We start from the raw sequence: 20,242 nt of genomic DNA on the forward strand, positions 1-20,242 counted from the left end.
AAAGATTAAGATTCTTTTATTGTCATTTTTCTCAGCACTCACATATAATGAACTGAAACCTGTCCTCTGCATTTGACCCATCTGATACACTGGAGCAGCACCACAGAACAGAGCTGCCCTTAAACATCCCTTCAAGATAAAATTAACATTCTGCTTTGACTAATAATGTGTCTAATATGGTTTGTCCACACAAAAAAGTTCAAATACCTCCTCAAAAATCCAGTGGAGGCTTCAAGTTTCAACATCACACTTATATAAATTACCTTATGGACCAGGATTGACTCCAAACTATTAGACACAGTTAGACTGAGAGTACTGAGAATAAAAATGTTTTAAGTGGAGAGGAACTTAAAGGTTAACAGTCTATAGTCTGCTTTTAAGTATGAATCATAAAGTATTTTATTAAAAGGTCTATTGTCAAACAGCAGCCTTATGTGTCTGCTGCAGGGGCTAATGGGAGGTTTGAGGACCTGTTAGAAACCACGTGGCCCTCGTCTGATCTCACAGCTCGTCCTTGTTTGGCCTCAGCTGCATCAGAGCGCCACTTCTCCCCAGGTTCACCAGAGGAAACACCACTGCACACAATGCTTTTCCTCCCAGCTGCTGCTCTGTGCTGTCTGTGTTCAGGTGAGTGTTTCCAGCCAATCAGGAGCCCACAAACTCAACCTTTAACAAACACTGTCACACTGACCTTCATCTGTGTGTCTGTTTCTCTACAGCGCTGGTTGCCATGGCAGCACAGCTGACTCAGGAGGATTTAACATTGACCAGGAGAGCTGGTCAATCAGTCTCCTTCAGCTGTCAAGGAACTGACCAGTGTGGCGATACTAAAAACCCAAATGTATTCTGGTTACAGAAGAAAGACACAGAAACATTCACATGGATTCTTGGTATTGACAGGACGAATGGTAAATTATATAAACGTTACAATCACCCTCAGGAAGATGATTTCTCAGCTGTAAATAAACAGAACGGCTGTGAGTTGCGGATCCAGACAGTTAAACTCTCACATTCAGCCACCTACTACTGCTGGTGTTGGATAAAAGGTTCCCACAGTGAGAAATGATCCGTGCAGCCTGTACAAAAACCTCCAGCTGTCAAACAGTGTTAGTGACAGGAAGAGAGCAGTAAACCACAGCCCAGGTTCACATATTTCACCTCCATCTCAGCCAGAGTCACAAACAAACTGAGCTGAGGAAAAAATGTTTGTCTGTTGGTGTCAGGATTTAGATTTCAACATTATATTGAATTGATATTATTGATCAGGTCTTTCAGCAGGTTTCCTGTTGTTCCACACAGTGAGGACAAAGGAGCAACACAGAAGCACAATGATACAACAAGATGAACACAAACAAACACAAATATAACACGGATAAAAGAGACAAATAATGGAGAGATCAAAAGTCAAACTTTATTAACATTTGATTCAAGAACAAAAATGGACAAAATAATAAATAGAAAAAGATAGAGAGACTTCAAAGTGTGAGATGAAGATAAAAATGGTCTTCTTTGACCTGCTGCTGGACCTGCTACACGTGTCAGTAGATTTGATAATTTTAATAATAATATATTTTAATATACAGATTCCTGGTACTACAAGTAACATCAGATCTGAGCTGGACTTTGAACACTGCCGCCACAGTGAAAAAAGCCAAGCAGAGACTGTACTTCATCAGGCTGCTCAGAAAAGCTGGTCTGCACTGTTGCCCTCTCACCCAGGTCTACAAAGGACTGATAGAGAGCATCTTCACCACGGGCATCACTGTCTGGTATGGAAACACCACACAGACAGAGAGGAAGGCTCTGCAAAGAGTCATAAAGACTGCAGAGAGGGTTACCAGAACTGAACTCCCCTCCATGGACACAATTTACAGCGCTGTCAAAAAAGAGCAGAGAGAATCACCAGAGACACACTACATCCAGCTCACTCCCTGCTCCACACAAAAACTGCACTTACAACCTCAGACACAGACAAGCGGACAGCATTACCACAAACAGAACACGCTTTTTTAAGAGCTTCTTCCCCGCCACAGTGAGACTCTTGGCCAAAACAAAATAAACTGATGTCCTGACCTACCTCATAGAATATCATATCATATTATATTGTCTCCTGGGCCTGTGCAATATACCTGTGCAACTTAAAATGCAATCTACACTTCTATATAGGGTTTTGTGCAACTTAAAATGCTCTCACTTTCCCTTTATATAGGGTTTTTTGCACTTTTTTTTATTTCTAGAGAAGTATATGTTCTATAGATTTAGGTGTCCTTCTTTTGTGTCTTTTTAACTTGACTCTCTGAACAAATGTGCACAAAAGGCAAATAAAGTTCTTGAATCTTGAATCTTAATACTGACGAGTAAGGTTTAGACCTGCTCTATGTGTGAATTGCCTTGAGATGACTTTGTTGTGAGTTGGCGCTATACAAATAAAGATTGATTGATTGATTGATTGATTGATTGAATATGGTCATTTATCCAGGGACTCGGGTCAGAGGGACGACATGGCCTAGCTTTCATAGGGGCTATTTGGTCCAACGTTTTAAGGCATAATAATAATAATAATTTTTAATTTAAATTTTTATCTAATAAATTATTTTCTATTGATATTTTTATTTATTTTTACATAAAAACGGGCCAGCAGAAGAGCAGTTAATATCAAATAAAACCATTTTATCATCAGAAATAAAATCCCTAAGGAGTAGAGTGTTCAAATCTAAGCCCATGGTAAAAACCAAATCAAGGGTGTGGCCCCGTTCATGTGTAGGGGATGACACAAAAAGATTCACACATATTTAAAAATTCAGATGCCAAATGATTACCAGGAAGGTCAACATGAATGTTAAAGTCACCAACCAATAAAATGTGGTCATAATTAAGAACACTGGAAGAAATAAAATCTGAAAATTCAAATTTAAAAAAACAATTATTAGGCTTTCGGGGGCAATAGATAATAATACAGCACACTGGGAAATCAAGTTTGATCTTAAACATCAGAACCTCTAAGCTAGGAGGTTTATCCACTGCAATGAAGACACAGTTTAAGTGTTGCCAGCCCACCTCCCCCCATTAAGCCTGGGAGAGTTGAGTATAGTTGGGAGGACATAGTTTAGAAAAGGCACTTAAATCATCAAGTTATTGGATGAGATAAAATCATTAAGGATAAATGTTTTACTAGTCAGAGACTTTGTATTAAGAGAGCACAACTAACAGGAGATATGGATTTACACCGATCAGGCATAACATTATGACCACCTGCCTAATATTGTGTTGGTCCCCCTTTTGCCGCCAAAACAGACCTGACCTGTCGAGGCATGGACTCCACTACACCCCTGAAGGTGTGCTGTGGCAGATCCTTTAAGTCCTGTAAGTTGCGAGGTGGGGCCTCCATGGATCTGACTTGTTTGTCCATCACATCCCACAGATGCTCCATTGTATTGAGATCTGGGAAATTTGGAGGCCAAGTCAACACCTCAAACTCGTTGTGCTCCTCAAACCACTGTATATTTGGACACCTTTTCTATCTGAACCAGCATTAACTCCTTCAGAAATTTGAGCAACAGTAGCTCGTCTGTTGGATCGGACCACATGGACCAGCCTTCACTCCCCACGTGCATCAATGAGCCTTGGCCGCCCATGACCCTGTCGCCCATCACTTTTGATAGATACTGACTACTGCAGACAAGAGCTGCAGTTTTGGAGATGCTCTGACCCAGTCGTCTAGCCATCACAATTTGGCCCTTGTCAAACTCGCTCAAATCCTTATGCTTGCCCATTTTTCCTGCTTCCAACACATCAACTTTGAGGATAACATGTTCAACTTGCTGCCTAATATATCCCACCAAATAACAGGTGCCATGATGATTGTGTTATTCACTTCACCTGTCAGTGGTTATAATGTTATGACTGATCGGTGTATATTCTGTATTACCACAGAATTTTAGGGGATGAAGATTTGCAGCATTTGCTCCCCGGGTCAAAACATTTTTTTTGCAAACATTGTGACGTCTGTGAGGTCTGTTGTTGATTATCACCGGAATGAAGGAGGTTTTCAAAGAGAGACCATTATGAGAGGGGACTGGAGACTCCTGGACAACAGGGGGAGCTTGAGAGCACACAGGTGGGTAAGGTAACGGTAATGGGACGTAGAAACAGGCTTGAGATTGGGGACCGGATGTGGCCCGTCTGTCTGAGTTTGAGCGTGTGTTAGTGGATAGTCACTTTGAGTTAGTGTTTAAAACTGTATAAAATAGGTTGTCCGTTAAAATGTGTGCACCCAGAGCGTTGGGGTGGATGCCATCATTTCTAAGGAAGGATGCACGATTCCAAAACAGGTTAAAATTGTCAATAAAAACAGTGTTATACGCTGCACAGGCCGACTGCAACCAGGTGTGAAGGCTGAGGGTCCTGCTAAAACGACCAATGCCTCTCTTGAAAGGAGGCGTGGGGCCAGACGCAAAAATATGTTTGCCAGAGATTTAAGAAAGTCAAGAAACCTGCTAAAGTCCTGCTTCAAAATTTCAGACCTCTGGTCAGGAAGATTATTACAACCTGTATGAACGATTACATTCCGTACGTAGGAATGTTTGACCAAGAGACCGGGGATCGCTTCAAGGATGTCTGCTACCCTTGAGCCCAGGAAACAGCAGGTCACTGCGGATCTTCTCCTGACATTCCTCACAATTAAATCCCCGACAATGAGTGTGTTAGGGAGAGGAGCAGTGTGAGAACGCAGTGAACGATTGGATGGTAGTTTGGTGCTTCCAGGCACCGTGGTGAAGCACGGCTGAGAGCAGCGACTTTTGTTGACAGTGGATCGGTCGAGCTTGCCTGGTTGGAGGACTGGGGGTGATGCAGTTGGCGAGGTCACACACTTTGGTGCAGCAGAGGTCTTGGCCATATGCGCTGTCCTGTATGCCGAGACGTCCAAGAAAAACACAGAGGCACTGGTGTGTATGGACACTGGGGATTAATATTTTTCCCAAAAATAAACCAGGGAAATCAATGATTTTTAAAAGGCATAACATTAGCCAAACCCTGGGTATTTCAAGCACACTAAATGCAACAAGGAGACATTATGCATATATGGGTTCCCGATCTGACCTTTTTTGTGTATATTTTTTTCTCATTATTAAGGCAAAAGAACACAAAAGGAATTCTTCTAAATAATATCCTTGATAAGAGATTAAAAGGCGCTGCGTCACAGACGGGGAGTGGTCATGATGTCACCTTTGTGCCCAACATAAGCAGCATTTCATCACTTGTGTGTAAGATGGGTATTCAACTTGAAGCAAAATTATCCAAATACTTTTCCACATGCAGATATAAAATCTCAGTTCAAAACTCAGTGAGCAGACTGGAGATCTCTGTCGATACAGCTTCAGTTTCTGCATCTCTAAATGATACGTTATCTAACAGTATGTGATGTGCAGAAATAGTCACAATAAGTTTATCGTCCATTGTTAAATGTGTTTGGGGCGGGAAAACATTTATTGAAACATACTAGAATACGTCAGACAACTTAGTGCATTGATCGGCTGCAAGTTTTCTCTTGCTGCAAAAAGTTCAACCATTCTCAACTTTTTTTAGACCAAACTTCACCGCCATGTGCGGTGAGTTTACATAGGGATTGCATGGCAACTTGCCGCAGGCCGCTTTTCACCACTCTTCAGTGTTCATGGTGTAATACTGCAACAATGAGCACTGCAAAGAAGGACCTGGCTTTTAACAAGGAGCTGATGAGAAGATGAAGTGCAGGTGGCTTGATGAGTTGATGGACAGCAGGGGGGTATTCCAGGTAGGAGGTTCAACAAACTCTGAGTCTAACCCAGAACTCTGAGTTGACTTACTCTGAGATGGGAAACTCTGAGTATCCGGTTCCAGAACAGCTGATCTGAATTAGGTAAATCAACTCTGAGTATGTTAACCTTGAGTTTAGCGCGTGCGCGACCACTATACAAAGCCATCATCAATGGAGCCCCGATACCTTGATTCACCATGGCAACTACTGAGAAAAAAAAGCTCGAGTTACGTCACCTCCCTGTAACTGGAGCTCCCCCTGCAGGCCTGTGGCGAATATGATCATATATTTCACAAAAAGTAACACCGCTGCAGACGCGAGAGAGAAGCGGCATGGGAGAAAATTGCTGCCCGAGTCAATGCTTCACTTTTAATGCACTACTCCACTGACTTAACTTACCTCACTTAAAATTGTAGCATACAGGTGAAAAAGTGGTGTAACGTATTTGGAAGCAGCTAAAAATGAAATAAAAAAACATAATTCAGAAAAGTAAGGCACATTTTGCTGGGCTGTGATTGTACCTCGCTTTGATTTTATTCATAGTTGACGTAGGCTATTAAACAAAGTAAATATTAATTCAGTGGCTACTTCAACATGTAGTAATTTAAACCTCAAACAGAAAGCTGCTTTACACATATGTCCTCTCATCTAATATCCTGCTTAGTAGATTAACATTTTACACTATTTTAACACTTTTATTTAACACAATTTTACATATAATACATATTGGAGTCATTGATTATAAGACTAACATGTGACGATGTGTACATGAATATTAAATAAGATACTTCCTAAAAATTAGATTAACAAGAAGGCAGATATGGCCGGACAATGTTAAGAAAGGATTGAGTGTAATGAACAGTGATACCGTTCTAACAGATATTCATCTCGGAATGAAAGCACATCCAATTGAGCCCTGAGTACATCTCCCGACATAAGGCATTGGGAAAATAATTCTGCCTCGATATCTATCGGATTGCGAAGAAACGGACAACCCATGTCTGGCAGCTTGCTGTCTGGCAGGCTGGAGGAGAAAGGTAGAAACTCCGGGTTTCTTACAGAAAACCTGCCAGCGAGCAGGTTATGTTCACAGAGTCAGTTACCATGGTGACTGACTCAGAGTTCCAGTTACCATGGTGACTGACTCAGAGTTTCAGTTACCTCTCTTTCTGGAACGGATAACACGGAGTTTCCCTCATCTCAGGGTTAACTTACTCTGAGTTTTCACATAACCCGCTTTCTGGAATACCCCCCAGGTGTGCAGGTGGAGGCTCCACCTCTGCCCAGCTCCAGACAAACAAACACAGAAACACTCACAAGAGGAAGGAGAAAAACACTAGGACTCAGAGAGGTGCTGTAAATGAATTTCATTCATTCATTCATTCATTCATGACAGTGAGGAGGTGTGTTTGCTGCCCCCAGTGGTAGATAAGTCTTTTCTGTCAACACTCAACTACATGTATTATTATAACACTTCCTGTTCCAACAGTAAACACAAGTTATCAACAAGGACCAACATCTAAAGGACTCTAACTTCAAATGACAGTCTGAGGATAAAGTACAAGTCAGGAGGAGAATTTTGACTTTTGATTTGTACATCAACAATCACATACTGTAGGACTTTTGTGACGGTCACTTTTTACTGTTGCAGGCTATCTCTACCTTAGTAGGCTGAAATCATGAAAAATACAACAAAAGAAGAGACAGTCATGTTGATATGAACATTAGAGAAATTCTACTTAAATACAGTAACAAAGTATTTGTACTTCGTTACATTACAACACTGCCCTGAAGACAGTCGTCAACAAGAACTAAAACACTGCTGCACTCATTCTTTGTGTGAAAGGTGCTATAAATAAACGTCATTCATTCATTCATAAAAGTTAGGAGGTGAGTTTGCTGCCCCCAGTGGTCGATGAGTCTTTTATGTAAACAATCAACATGTGTCATGTGTTGGACTGATTAGAAATGTAGCAGGATCCAGCCTCTCTCTTTAAAAAGGCGGAAATAAAGAAAAATACAACAAAAGAAGAGACAGTCATGTTGATATGAACATTAGAGAAACACATCATGGAGATGAAATATGAAACTGCTTCATAATTTGGATTCTTTCACCTCAGCTGACACATTCAGCAGCAGCGAGGTTTTTGTACGAGTCTTTTTCACTGTGTCAGGAGGAGAGTGGTACTTCATCTTTGGCTCTGGCACTAAACTGTTTGTAGGTAAGTCTAAACTTTCATTTTCCTTCAGTTGTTTTATTGAACAAGTTGAAAATGTGTTTGTAGTTTCTGCTGCTTCAGGCTTTACATGTTAGTTTTTTCATATTTAGTAGAGAATTCTTTCTGCAGCTGTTCTTACATAAAACTAATCAATAACTCCTGAAAACAGCTTCAAATCTCACTGCACACCACAAGTTATTCTTTATTTATGCATCACATCAAAGTTTGTTTCCAGCCAAAAAGTCTGATATCAGTAATGTTACAAATAAACAGGATTTAATCATCTCAGTGATTCAGCAGCAGCTCCTGTTGGTTAAAAACAAGATGATATATGATCATGGCCGTAGCTACCATTGAGGACACCGAGGTCATGTCCTCGGTATTTTTTTCTTGAAGTTTCGTTTAATTGTGAAGTGAAAATAGCCGACCGTCAAACGACACATACTTCCAGATACCGCTGCCATGTCAAAACAAAAGTAGTCGGCTATAACCAGCGGCGGAGTGATTCCTTGAAATCCACCGGGAATTTTTTCACTGGCCCGAGTGTTATGTCGCAACTGGTTTCAAATTTAACTGGTTTCCTTACAGAACAGCTCCAGCTGTGTTGCGCTTCCGTCTGCAGATTCGTCACAAATTCACAAATATACACAGCATATTACTAGAGATTTTTATGTCGCAGTTATATAGTGCTCACTTCCAGAAAAAATATTTGCTGCAGTAGATGTAGTAGTGAACTGCGACTTGAAAATAGCCAGAAATATGTTGTCTACATTTGTGAATTGGACATGACCCGATGTTGCAAACTGTTCATTCATTGGACGAGCCCTTTTCTCCCAGCAGGCCGTGCTCCATTCCAAATTTTAAGAACAAACAAAGAAAATAATATATTGCAGTTATAATTTTTAAAGATACAACCATGGAAGTTGTAGAATACTGAAATAGGAGTTGATTTAAGTTGCAAAATTGGAAGTGATAAGAAAGAACTGAACCACAAAAGTGACCATGACTAAGAAATGCACAGCAAGAAAGTGTTATAAATACATCATGTATTACTTTTAACTATTACATAGCTTGAGGTTTTCTTTTTGACCTCGGTATTTGAAAAATCCTGGCTACGGCCTTGTATATGATGTGAAACATCATTTAATAAATGTTCCTAAATGTCATTTTAGAAGCAAATAGTCATAAATATATTGTGTGTTAAATATACAGTATATATTTATTAAATGGTACAATGTATCTCATGATAATTGTGTTTTTATGATGATAAATATGTTTATTAATAGAAAGTATATTAATGCATGAAGGTAAAAAGAGATGAATATGTTATTACGATAAATATAATTTATATATAAAATGTATAATTGTACCTTAATTCACATTTAATATAAATGAAACGAACGTGATGTCAAATAATGTTAAAATATTTTATAATTCATTTACATAACAAAATATATCATATCTTATATTTTATCTGATATATGTGAACATGTTGTAATTGTGTTTTATATAAAAGCTGAAACTATTTAAAAAGTAGTTAAAAGTATTGATGTATTGTGTCTGATTAGAGTAAAGTATATGGTGGTAAATATACTTCATATAAAACACTATAATCATTTATAAATGTAACATGAATATAATATATTTTAACCAAGTAATAAAACTATAGTTTTAATTTAACAAAGAGAAATGTCATCATATTATATTATGTTACGTTATATTATATATGACATATCTCTACATGTTGTGTTGATTGTGTTTTATATAAAACCTAAAACTATCTTTCTATATGACATATGATGAGCTTCCATGATGCTTTAGTCTGATATGATTATTGATCCAGTGTCCAGTAGATGATGTTTGTGGTGTATTGATGAGTAGTTTAGTGATCATGTAGTTTCCAGGATCAGACTGAATGCAGTGCAGTGCTGTAAGCTGCTGTTGACTGTGTGAATGTGTGTCTGTGCTGCTTGTTGCTGCTGTCAAACTTCAGATGAGCAGGTAGTGAAGCCCGTGGTGAGCGTGTACCCAGCAGCATCCAGAGCCCACCTGGAGGGGAAGAGCTCCCTGCTGTGTCTGGCCTCAGCCATGTCTCCTCCTCTGGTCCAGTTCATCTGGAAAAGAAAGAGGAAGAACCACTGGGCGGAGGATGTGACCCCTGCTGAGTTTGAGCAGCTGGAGCTCAGAGAGCCGGGACGCAGCGCCTCCATCCTGCTGCTCCATCAGCAAGAGAACAGCGCATATAAATACCGCTGCTACGTCAAGCACGAGGGAGGCACAGTGGAGGCCGAATCAGTACAAGGTAATGAAGGCTTGGTGACTGTGTTCAGCAGTGATTCAGTTTCAGGAGCTGGACCTCCAGCAGGGGGGGAGTTAGTTGTGTTTTCCCAAAAGCCCTCAATCTTACAAAAAGAAAAATCTGGTTATTCTGAACAGTGACTTAAACCAGCTGCTGAATGAATTAGAGTGAGTTCATAACAATTGTGATAACGAGCTAAACTTCTCAAAGACATTTCAGTTGAGGCTGAGTGAAATGTAATTAAAAATGTAATAAGTATTTCTTAATGCATGTGCATTGTTTTTTGGAAAATTGTTGATAAGGACCAAAATACATCACTATTTTTACTTTTGTTTGCAGTAGTCATACAATGCACTAAAATGTTATTTTATTCTAACTCCACTCCTGATCTGGAGATGCTGTCAGAGGAGCAGAGTGCTGACATTGTGTTTTTGTCTTTTTTGTCTTTCAGACCTTTCTACTTTTATTCTGCCAAAACCAGCTCCACCAGCTCCAACATCTCCACCAGCTCCATCAGCTTCTGTCCCGTCTCAGTACCAGGTGCTGCTGCTCTGTGTGCTGTACACAGTGCTGATAGTGAAGAGTCTGGTGTACTGCTGTGGACTCTCTCTGCTGATGATCCTCAGAAACAAGGGACCGTCCACCAACTGCACACATGCTGACTGACTGTTTCCTGCTCGCCTTTTCTCACCATCACATCTCATCAATTCATCTCATTCATCACTTTGATCGGTCTTCATAAATGTCACTTATGACGTGTTGTGCTTGTTTTTACATTTTCTCTCTTTATGCACAAGTTAGATACAGTTGTGCTAAATATATAAATACATATATACTGATATATATTTACAAATAAAATCTTAACAGTTACTTTTTTAGCTTTGGTTTGTTTTGTTTCCAACTATAAACTTTGATTTGTATTGTAGGATATATTACTTAGTTTTTAGTATTTTTAAAACCTTTATTGTGTTTATTGTTTTGTGTTTAATTAATTCTGAAAAGTTATATTTGTCCTTTTAATTCATAACTGTGATATTCTCAATAAACTGTCACAACACAGTGTTTTTGTTTCATGTTATTTGGTTTCATTTTTTTTCAAAAGTTGTGTCTCTATATTGATTTTGATACGATATTTATTATAAATTATAATTATATTTTAAAATAAAGTCTAATGTAGTAGAGTAGAAAGTAAATATTTCCACCAGAAAGGTTAACAGACAACAAGAGAAAAGACAGAAATAACAAATGAGAGGGAGGGAAGTTGATGAGTGTACAGCTGCAGGTGTGAATCTGTTCTCTGTGGTTATAAGGACTCATAAAAAAAACTGTTGACAGCGAATCAACACTTCCTTTCCTGCAGCAGACGGGCCGTGTGGGTTTCTGCTCAGCAGCCTCCACACTGTTCACTGTGGTTTTTCACTTTAATAACACAATGACGGTTACAACCATCCACTCTGCTTAAAGAATTGTTCCAGGAACTTCAGTATGAACTCAGTGCTCGCTGTCTCAGTTGTAATTTGTGTTATTAATCTGTGAGAGAAGCAGCTCAAATCCTAAACTCAGAGCTGAGAAACTGACATAATTAAATAAAGGGAGACGTTCAAACTCCTGCAGTCTGCTCAGCTCCCACAGTCTGTACTGTGTTCACTAATAAATGAACCAATAAAGTTTACACTGATAAAAATAAAAAATGGTCGAAATTGTGATTGATAGTAACAATAATAATAATTAAAGCTGCACAGAGAAGATTTCATACCTCATACCTGGGGTCTTATCAAACATTGAGAGTAGGCGTTAAAGAACACTTTGTATGTGCACATAAGGTTAGGGTCAGGGTATTTGTTTGTCGCACCAAAACAGATAAAGATAGCAAAAACAAATGCCAGTGTCAGGTAGATAAGACAGAGAATTGTGCAGCATGAACATGTTGTAAACTGGGTCACAAAGATTCAAATCATATGAAAAGAGAGTACGCTGCAGAGATTATGCAGAGAAATCAAAAAGGCTCAGTCAGATGAGAACAATAGCTATCGAAGCTTTGTTTCAAAGTTTAGGGATTGGTCAAGCGTCTTTTGAGGCTGCATGTAAACGTTTAGCTTAGTTTAGTTTATACATATAGTGTTAAGAGGCAGGTTTATGAAGTTTGGGTAATCAGTATAGCAAGCCACTATTGAAATATTGGAAGGCACATTCAGATGTACAGTTTGTTGTTTATGCTTATTCGTGTGTTATTTACATGATTTCTTACATATCGAAGGCAGAAAGAGAGAGAGGATTGTTGCTGACTAATGTCAATAGAGCTTCAAAGGACAGGAACGTTAGTGCAAAAGAAGCATTGAGGCAGTGTTTATCTACATAACAGAGATATGTTTATAGGTTAACTAATATGCCTTTGAAGGAATGTTCAAGGAAAGTTGTATTTGTACCAACAGGAGATAATAAAGTTAAAATGAGTTTGCCTGTAAGTGTGTTGAGGCAAAAGGCTGGCTTTGTTGATCGTAGGCCAAAATACTTTTAATGACAGTGAACACGGAGGTACTTCTGTAGGGATCCTTTCCATGTTGTGAGCCAATGTTAATGACATTTATGAGCCTGTCACTGGAGAAAACAAGCGCTTTATTTAGGCATGTCCACCTCGTTTAATTGCACTCAGAACCATCGGACCTTATGGTGACAACATGAAGCCTACTGTAGAGATGTCTGAACTCTCTCTATTAACGACTCTGATAAAACCTTTAGACTGCTGCCCTCTGGTGGCTGCAACGACACATTGCTTCTACTACTAGTCTCTTCAAATTTTAGGTTTCATGTCTCCAAAATGTGTATAAAGAGTATATATATGTCTTATATATGTGTATGTATATATATCATGTGAAAACTAAAACTGAGAGTTGACCCATAACAGAAGTAATGATTATAGAGAGGAAAACTTCTTTCACTGTTCATATGGACATCTGACTGCTGCTTTAACACACACACAATTATATAATATCAATATAATAAATTCCTTTTATAGAAAAATAGGCTACATGTATTTTTTAAGATTTGTTTCTAGGGGCTTTTACAGTTCTGCATTCTCTAAAAATATGAGTAACAGTTTCTTTCTTTTAAGATCAGTATTAAGCCATTTTATCCACTAGATGTCACTGTGTTGCTGACAGCAGAAATAGAGTGAAAGCATCACGTTGCCATGGTAACCACTGATGGCATCGTCTGGATCCCTTTGTGTTTCCTCCGACTGACCACAGTGAGGCAGTCTGTCACCATGAAATCACCATGTCTGTTATAAATCCATCACACAACCGTAATGTAAGCCTCATTTATAGCCGTGACGCCCATTTAAGACTGTAAATAGAGGTTGTTGTCTGCTGATAAGATTACAAACTTCTTGTCTTTCTTCTATGACAACATATTAAGATACCATTAGGACTTTTGAGGGTCTTTCTTGGGGAAAGATCAAACTGTTCAGAGTTACAAATATGGTGTGAGAACTGTTCAGATGATAGAAAAGCTTGGTAGCAGAACAATTTATTAAAATAACATTAAATATATCCCAGCTGATCATAGAGCTTCTTAAAGAGACTTTTACCTGGTTTGGTTTCTAGTATTATTACATTTAAAGTAGATTTGACAATAACTTTTCAGAAAGATTCTCTATTTAAGAAAAAAAGTTAAAATTATTATTATTATCTGTGAATATTTGCACATTCCTGGTCAGTATTTTGTACATTTAATTTAATTCGGTTCCATTTAAATTTTAAAAGTGTAGCAGCACTTTATCATTTATAATACATTTTACATAGTTTTTACTGTAAATGTCTTTCTTTCTATTATTTGTAATATAAAATCAATAAACCTGCTTCTTGTTTTGATTCTGATTAAAGCAACTCCAAAATAGTTGATTCAATAATACATTTAAAATAATACTATACTAATACTAATACTATTATAAATATACAAAAGCTGTTTTGTGTCAGAGGAACTTAAAGGTTAACAGTATAAAGTCTGCTTTTCAAGTACAAATCAAAAAGTATTTTATTAAAAGGTCTATTGTCAAAAAGCAGCCTTATCTGTCCGCAACAGGGGCTGATGGGAGGTTTGAGGACCTGTTAGAAACCACGTGGCCCTCGTCTGATCTCACAGCTCGTCCTTGTTTGGCCTCAGCTGCATCAGAGCGCCACTTCTCCCCAGGTTCACCAGAGGAAACACCACTGCACAAGATGCTTTTCCTCCCAGCTGCTGCTCTGTGCTGTCTGTGTTCAGGTGAGTGTTTCCAGCCAATCAGGAGCCAACAAACTCAACCTTTAACAAACACTGTCACACTGACCTTCATCTGTGTGTCTGTTTCTCTACAGCGCTGGTTGCCATGGCAGCACAGCTGATTCAGGATGATTTAACATTGACCAGGAGAGCTGGCCAATCAGTCTCCTTCAGCTGTGGAGAAACTGACCAGTGTTGGAGAAATTACCCGTATGTATGGTGGTTACAGAAGAAAGACACAGAAACATTGACATTGATTCTTAATATTAACATGAATACTGGTGAATTAAATAAAGGTTACAATCACACTCAGATAGATGATTTCTCAGCTGTAAAGACACAGAACGGCAGTGAGTTGACGATCCAGACAGTTGAACTCTCACATTCAGCCACCTACTACTGTGGCTGTTATAAAGTTGCTTCCCACAGTGAGAAATGATCCCTGCAGCCTGTACAAAAACCTCCAGATGTCAAACAGTGTTAGTGACAGGAAGAGAGCAGTAAACCACAGCCCAGGTTCAAATCGTGTAAGATTCTACTCCTCACTTACAAGATCCTTCACAACCTGGCACCATCATATTTCTCAGAACTGATTCACATCTACACACCTTCCCGAACTCTCCGATCCTCCTCCGCCAACCAGCTCGTCAGAACTTCTGACTGTTTCCACCTTTAAATTCCACCTGAAAACACACCTATTCAGAGTGGCGTACTCTGTCTCACACTAACTATGCATCATGTTCTTGTATATTTATTGTAGTGATGCACTATGTAGTCACATTCATATTTATTCTTTATCTTTGCACTAAATGTTACCTGATTTATATTGTTTGATGTACTGTTGTTGTGTTTTATGTGCTTTGAAAGGCGCCTTTAAATAGAATGCATTATTATTATTATTATTATTATTATTATTATCATTATATTTCACCTCCATCTCAGCCAGAGTCACAAACAAACTGAGCTGAGGACAAAATGTTTGTCTGTTGGTGTCAGGATTTAGATTTCAACATTATATTGAATTGATATTATTGATCAGGTATTTCAGCAGGTTTCCTGTTGTTCCACACAGTGAGGACAAAGGAGCAACACAGAAGCACAATGATACAACAAGATGAACACAAACAAACACACATATAACAGATAAAAGAGACAAATAATGGAGAGATCAAAAGTCAAACTTTATTAACATTTGATTCAAGAATAAAAATGGACAAAATAATAAATAGAAAAAGATGTAAAGCTTACAATATATAAACAAACTATAGTAGCAGGATTTCACTTCTTTTTCTGGAGTGGACAACGTGAACAACCTCTTTTCTGTCAACTACATGTATTATTATAACACTTCCTGTTACCAACAGTGAACACAAGTTATCAACAAGGACCAACATCTAAAGGACTCTAACTTCAAATGACAGTCTGAGGATAAAGTACAAGTCAGGAGGAGAATTTTGACTTTTGACTTTTGATTTGTACATCAACAATCACAGAGGACTTTTATGACGGACACTTTTTACTGTTGCAGGCTACAGAGTGGCTGAATTTCACAGCCTGGATTTATTTATTGTTTTCACAGCTACTGATCTCCATGTAGTAAAATCATATTTTATTAAAGTGACAGACAACATGTGTCATGTGTTGGAATGATTAGAAATGTAGCAGGATCCCGCCTCTCTCCACCTTAATAGGCTGAAATCAAGAAAAATACAACAAAAGAAGAGACAGTCATGTTGATATGAACATTAGAGAAACACATCATGGAGATGAAATATGAAACTGCTTCATAATTTGGATTATTTCACTTCAGCTGACACATTCAGCAGCAGAGAGGTTTTTGTACGAGGCTTTTTCACTGTGTCAGGAGGAGAGTTGTACGGCATTGTTGGCTCTGGCACTAAACTGTTTGTAGGTAAGTCTAAACTTTCATTTTCCTTCAGTTGTTTTATTGAACAAGTTGAAAATGTGTTTGTAGTTTTAGTTTCTGCTGCTTCAGGCTTTACGTGTTAGTTTTTTCATATTTAGTAGAGAATTCTTTCTGCAGCCATTCTTACATAAAACTAATCAATAACTCCCGAAAAGAGCTTCAAATCTCACTGCACACCACAAGTTATTCTTTATTTATGCATCACATCAAAGTTTGTTTCCAGCCCTAAAAGTCTGATATCAGTAATGTTACAAATAAACAGGATTTAATCATCTCAGTGATTCAGCAGCAGCTCCTGTTTGTTAAAAACAAAATGAATATGATGTGAAACATCATTTAATAAATGTTCCTAAATGTCATTTTAGAAGCAAATAGTCATAAATATATTGTGTTAAATATACAGTATAAATTTATTAAATGGTAAAATTTATCTCATGATAATTGTGTTTTTATGATGATAAATATGTTTATTAGTAGAAACTATATTAATGCATGAAGGTAAAAAGAGATGAATATGTTATTGCGATAAATATAATTTATAGATTAAATGTATAATTGTACCTTAATTCACATTTAATATAAATGAAATGAACGTGATGTCAAATAATGTTAAAATATTTTAGAAAATATAATTTTACATAACAACATATATCATATCTTATATTTTATCTGATATATGTGAACATGTTGTAATTGTGTTTTATATAAAAGCCGAAACTATTTAAAAAGTAGTTAAAGTATTGATGTATTGTGTCTGATTAGAGTAAAGTATATAGTGGTAAATATACTTCATATAAAACACTATAATCATTTATAAATGTAATATGAATATAATATATTTTAACCAAGTTTTACACATTTTATTATCTTAGTAATTAATGTTGTTAAATATTGATAAAGAGTGGTACATTGTGTTTGAATCTTTCTATATGACATATGATGAGCTTCCATGATGCTTTAGTCTGATATGATTATTGATCCAGTGTCCAGTAGATGATGTTTGTGGTGTATTGATGAGTAGTTTAGTGATCATGTAGTTTCCAGGATCAGACTGAATGCAGTGCAGTGCTGTAAGCTGCTGTTGACTGTGTGAATGTGTGTCTGTGCTGCTTGTTGCTGCTGTCAAACTTCAGATGAGCAGGTAGTGAAGCCCGTGGTGAGCGTGTACCCAGCAGCATCCAGAGCCCACCTGGAGGGGAAGAGCTCCCTGCTGTGTCTGGCCTCAGCCATGTCTCCTCCTCTGGTCCGGTTCTCCTGGAAAAGACAGAAGAAGAACGGCCCGCTGGAGGATCTGACCCCTGCTGAGTTTGAGCAGCTGGAGCTCAGAGAGCCGGGACGCAGCGCCTCCATCCTGCTGCTCCATCAGCAAGAGAACAGCACATATAAATACCACTGCTACGTCAAGCACGAGGGGGGCCCAATGGAGGTCCAAACAGGTAATGAAGGCTTGGTGACTGTGTTCAGCAGTGATTCAGCTTCATCTGGAGACGCTGTCAGAGAGAGCAGAGGAGCAGAGCGCTGACATTTCTCACTGCAACTCCAAACATTTGACTCCTTTTCTGTTTCAGAGGTTCCAGCTGCAGCAGCCTCCTGTCCTCCAGAGAGAGAGCCAGCAGACCTGCCAGCTCTGCAGCAAGCTGACTGTAAGATCACCTGCTGCCTCTCTGCATGCTCTGACAGCTCCAATGTCCTGCTGCAGTTAGGGCTGCATATCAGTCTGTTCACTTTCTGCTCATCATTGAAGGATTTAAACATACACTCCCTGATTCTGTTAGAGTGTCCCACAGCACAACAAGTCCCACTGAGAGAGCTTTCACTGCACAGGCTGACTAATAACACCTTTTGGGGGAGCGACACTACATTTTAGGCTTTGAGGGAGATATAACAAGTTTAGGGAGTCTATCTTAAAGCTGCACTAATGAATAGTTTTATATTAAGAAAGAATCTAATGACTAAATGAGCTTTTTAGCCTCTTTTGGCTGTTAGTTGTGGTTTTGTGGCACATTTCCTGTCTGGTTCAGTCTCAGTGTTTCCAGCAGCAGCAGCAGCAGTTTCCTGATAAAGCCACTGTACACTACCTGCCCAGCAGCAAACAGCACACGCACCATTATATGTCAGAGATGACTTTGTTAGCTTGTTGTGGAGTTCTTCTGCTCCCAAGTGCTAAAAACTTCACATCTATAGTAACCTGTGTGTTTTTAAACAGTGTTTGGACTTTGCTTTTTATCCTTGACTGATTTTAATTGTTTTAAATTGTAGTTTATTAGTTGTGAAGTTAAAAACATGAAATCCAATCCTGTTTAGGCCCCTAAAAATCTGGGTCCGGCCCTGACTTGTTGTATTTAATAAGGGCCTTTGAGCTGTCAGTCAAACTGTAGTGGACCCCTGTCTTCATGTAAAGCTGCTCGTCCCGTGTGGAAAAGTCCAAGTTATAGTGAAGAAAATGTGATGATATTGTGATGAAATGTCCACAGTTGAACAGACTGAAACCTGGGTGTGTGTGTGTGTGTGTGTGTGTGTGTGTGTGTGTGTGTGTGTGTGTGTGTGTGTGTGTGTGTGTGTATGTGTGTGTGTATGTGTGTGTGTGTGTGTGTGTGTGTGTGTGTGTGTGTGTGTGTGTGTGTGTGTGTGTGTGTGTGTGTGTGTGTCAGTGCTCTTCCAGTCTCAGTGCAGGGTGAAGCTGCTCTGTGTGCTGTACACAGTGCTGATAGTGAAGAGTCTGGTGTACTGCTGTGGACTCTCTCTGCTGATGATCCTCAGAAACAAGGGACCGTCCACCAACTGCACACATGCTGACTGACTGTTTCCTGCTCGCCTTTTCTCACCATCACATCTCATCAATTCATCTCATTCATCACTTTGATCAGTCTTCATAAATGTCACTTATGACGTGTTGTGCTTGTTTTTACATTTTCTCTCTTTATGCACAAGTTAGATACAGTTGTGCTAAATATATAAATACATATATACTCATTTATATTTACAAATAAAATCTTAACTGTAGCTTATTTTTCTTTCATTTGTTTTGTTTCCTTCTATAACCCTGTTTTGTAGAAATGATGGTGGTGATGATGGGTCCCCTGATTATCAAGGTTCTACATTGATCATCTTTTATAAATATTTCAGTGTGGATGTACAACTCTACACTGATAACACTGTTGTTTAAACACATGATAAAATAGAATTCATCTATAAGAAAACTCTGAGATTTATATGACAGACATAAATACAAAAGTGACTCAATGTGGAGAAAGTGACTTGTTTATTTCAGTGGTTTGTATTTGTGTCTCAGTTTGGTTTGTGTTCTGATTGATGATAACAAACACAGGATGTTTCTTTTTAAACTTTGCAGAGAGACAGTGAAAGTTAAGAATGTTCTCACAGTCTCCAGGCAACGACAATGGAAGGTGACAGAAGCACCATAGCTTAATATAATGTTTGTATTTTTAGCAAAAAAACAACTTCAATAAAAAAGTGATTATAAAACAAACTGCAACAAATAAGTATTACAGCTATTAATTATTAAAAAAATTCAAATCTATATATTTCTGCATGTGATTATGTACAATATTAATAGTGATTTTCATTTGGGTTTTTTTATTCAATTAATATTTTATTGTATTTATGCTAAAGTATATGAGAAAATTAAGTTGGTGTACATCGACATATGTATATGTGTATATTTGCACTTGTATTTTTGCTGAAAAACAAACATTTATTTGCTCTATTCATTAAAAATA

The 20,242-nt window shown here is 38.3% G+C and overlaps 1 protein-coding gene and 1 pseudogene across 1 annotated transcript; both read left to right on the forward strand.

The window, feature by feature from the left end:
- Positions 1-584: 584 nt before the first annotated feature.
- LOC133991155 (immunoglobulin lambda-1 light chain-like) lies at positions 585-11,263 on the forward strand. The gene is made up of 5 exons (XM_062429625.1): positions 585-627; positions 720-1,046; positions 7,978-8,019; positions 10,010-10,318; positions 10,767-11,263. The coding sequence occupies exons 1-5, from the start codon at positions 585-587 to the stop codon at positions 10,979-10,981; spliced, it is 936 nt and encodes a 311-aa protein (XP_062285609.1). The 3' UTR covers positions 10,982-11,263.
- Positions 11,264-14,535: 3,272 nt separating this feature from the next.
- Positions 14,536-19,494, forward strand: LOC133991147 (immunoglobulin lambda-1 light chain-like; annotated as a pseudogene).
- The last annotated feature ends 748 nt before the right edge of the window (positions 19,495-20,242 follow it).

The sequence above is a fragment of the Scomber scombrus genome, chromosome 11 (assembly GCF_963691925.1).
Source record: "Scomber scombrus chromosome 11, fScoSco1.1, whole genome shotgun sequence".
Lineage (NCBI taxonomy): Eukaryota > Metazoa > Chordata > Actinopteri > Scombriformes > Scombridae > Scomber > Scomber scombrus.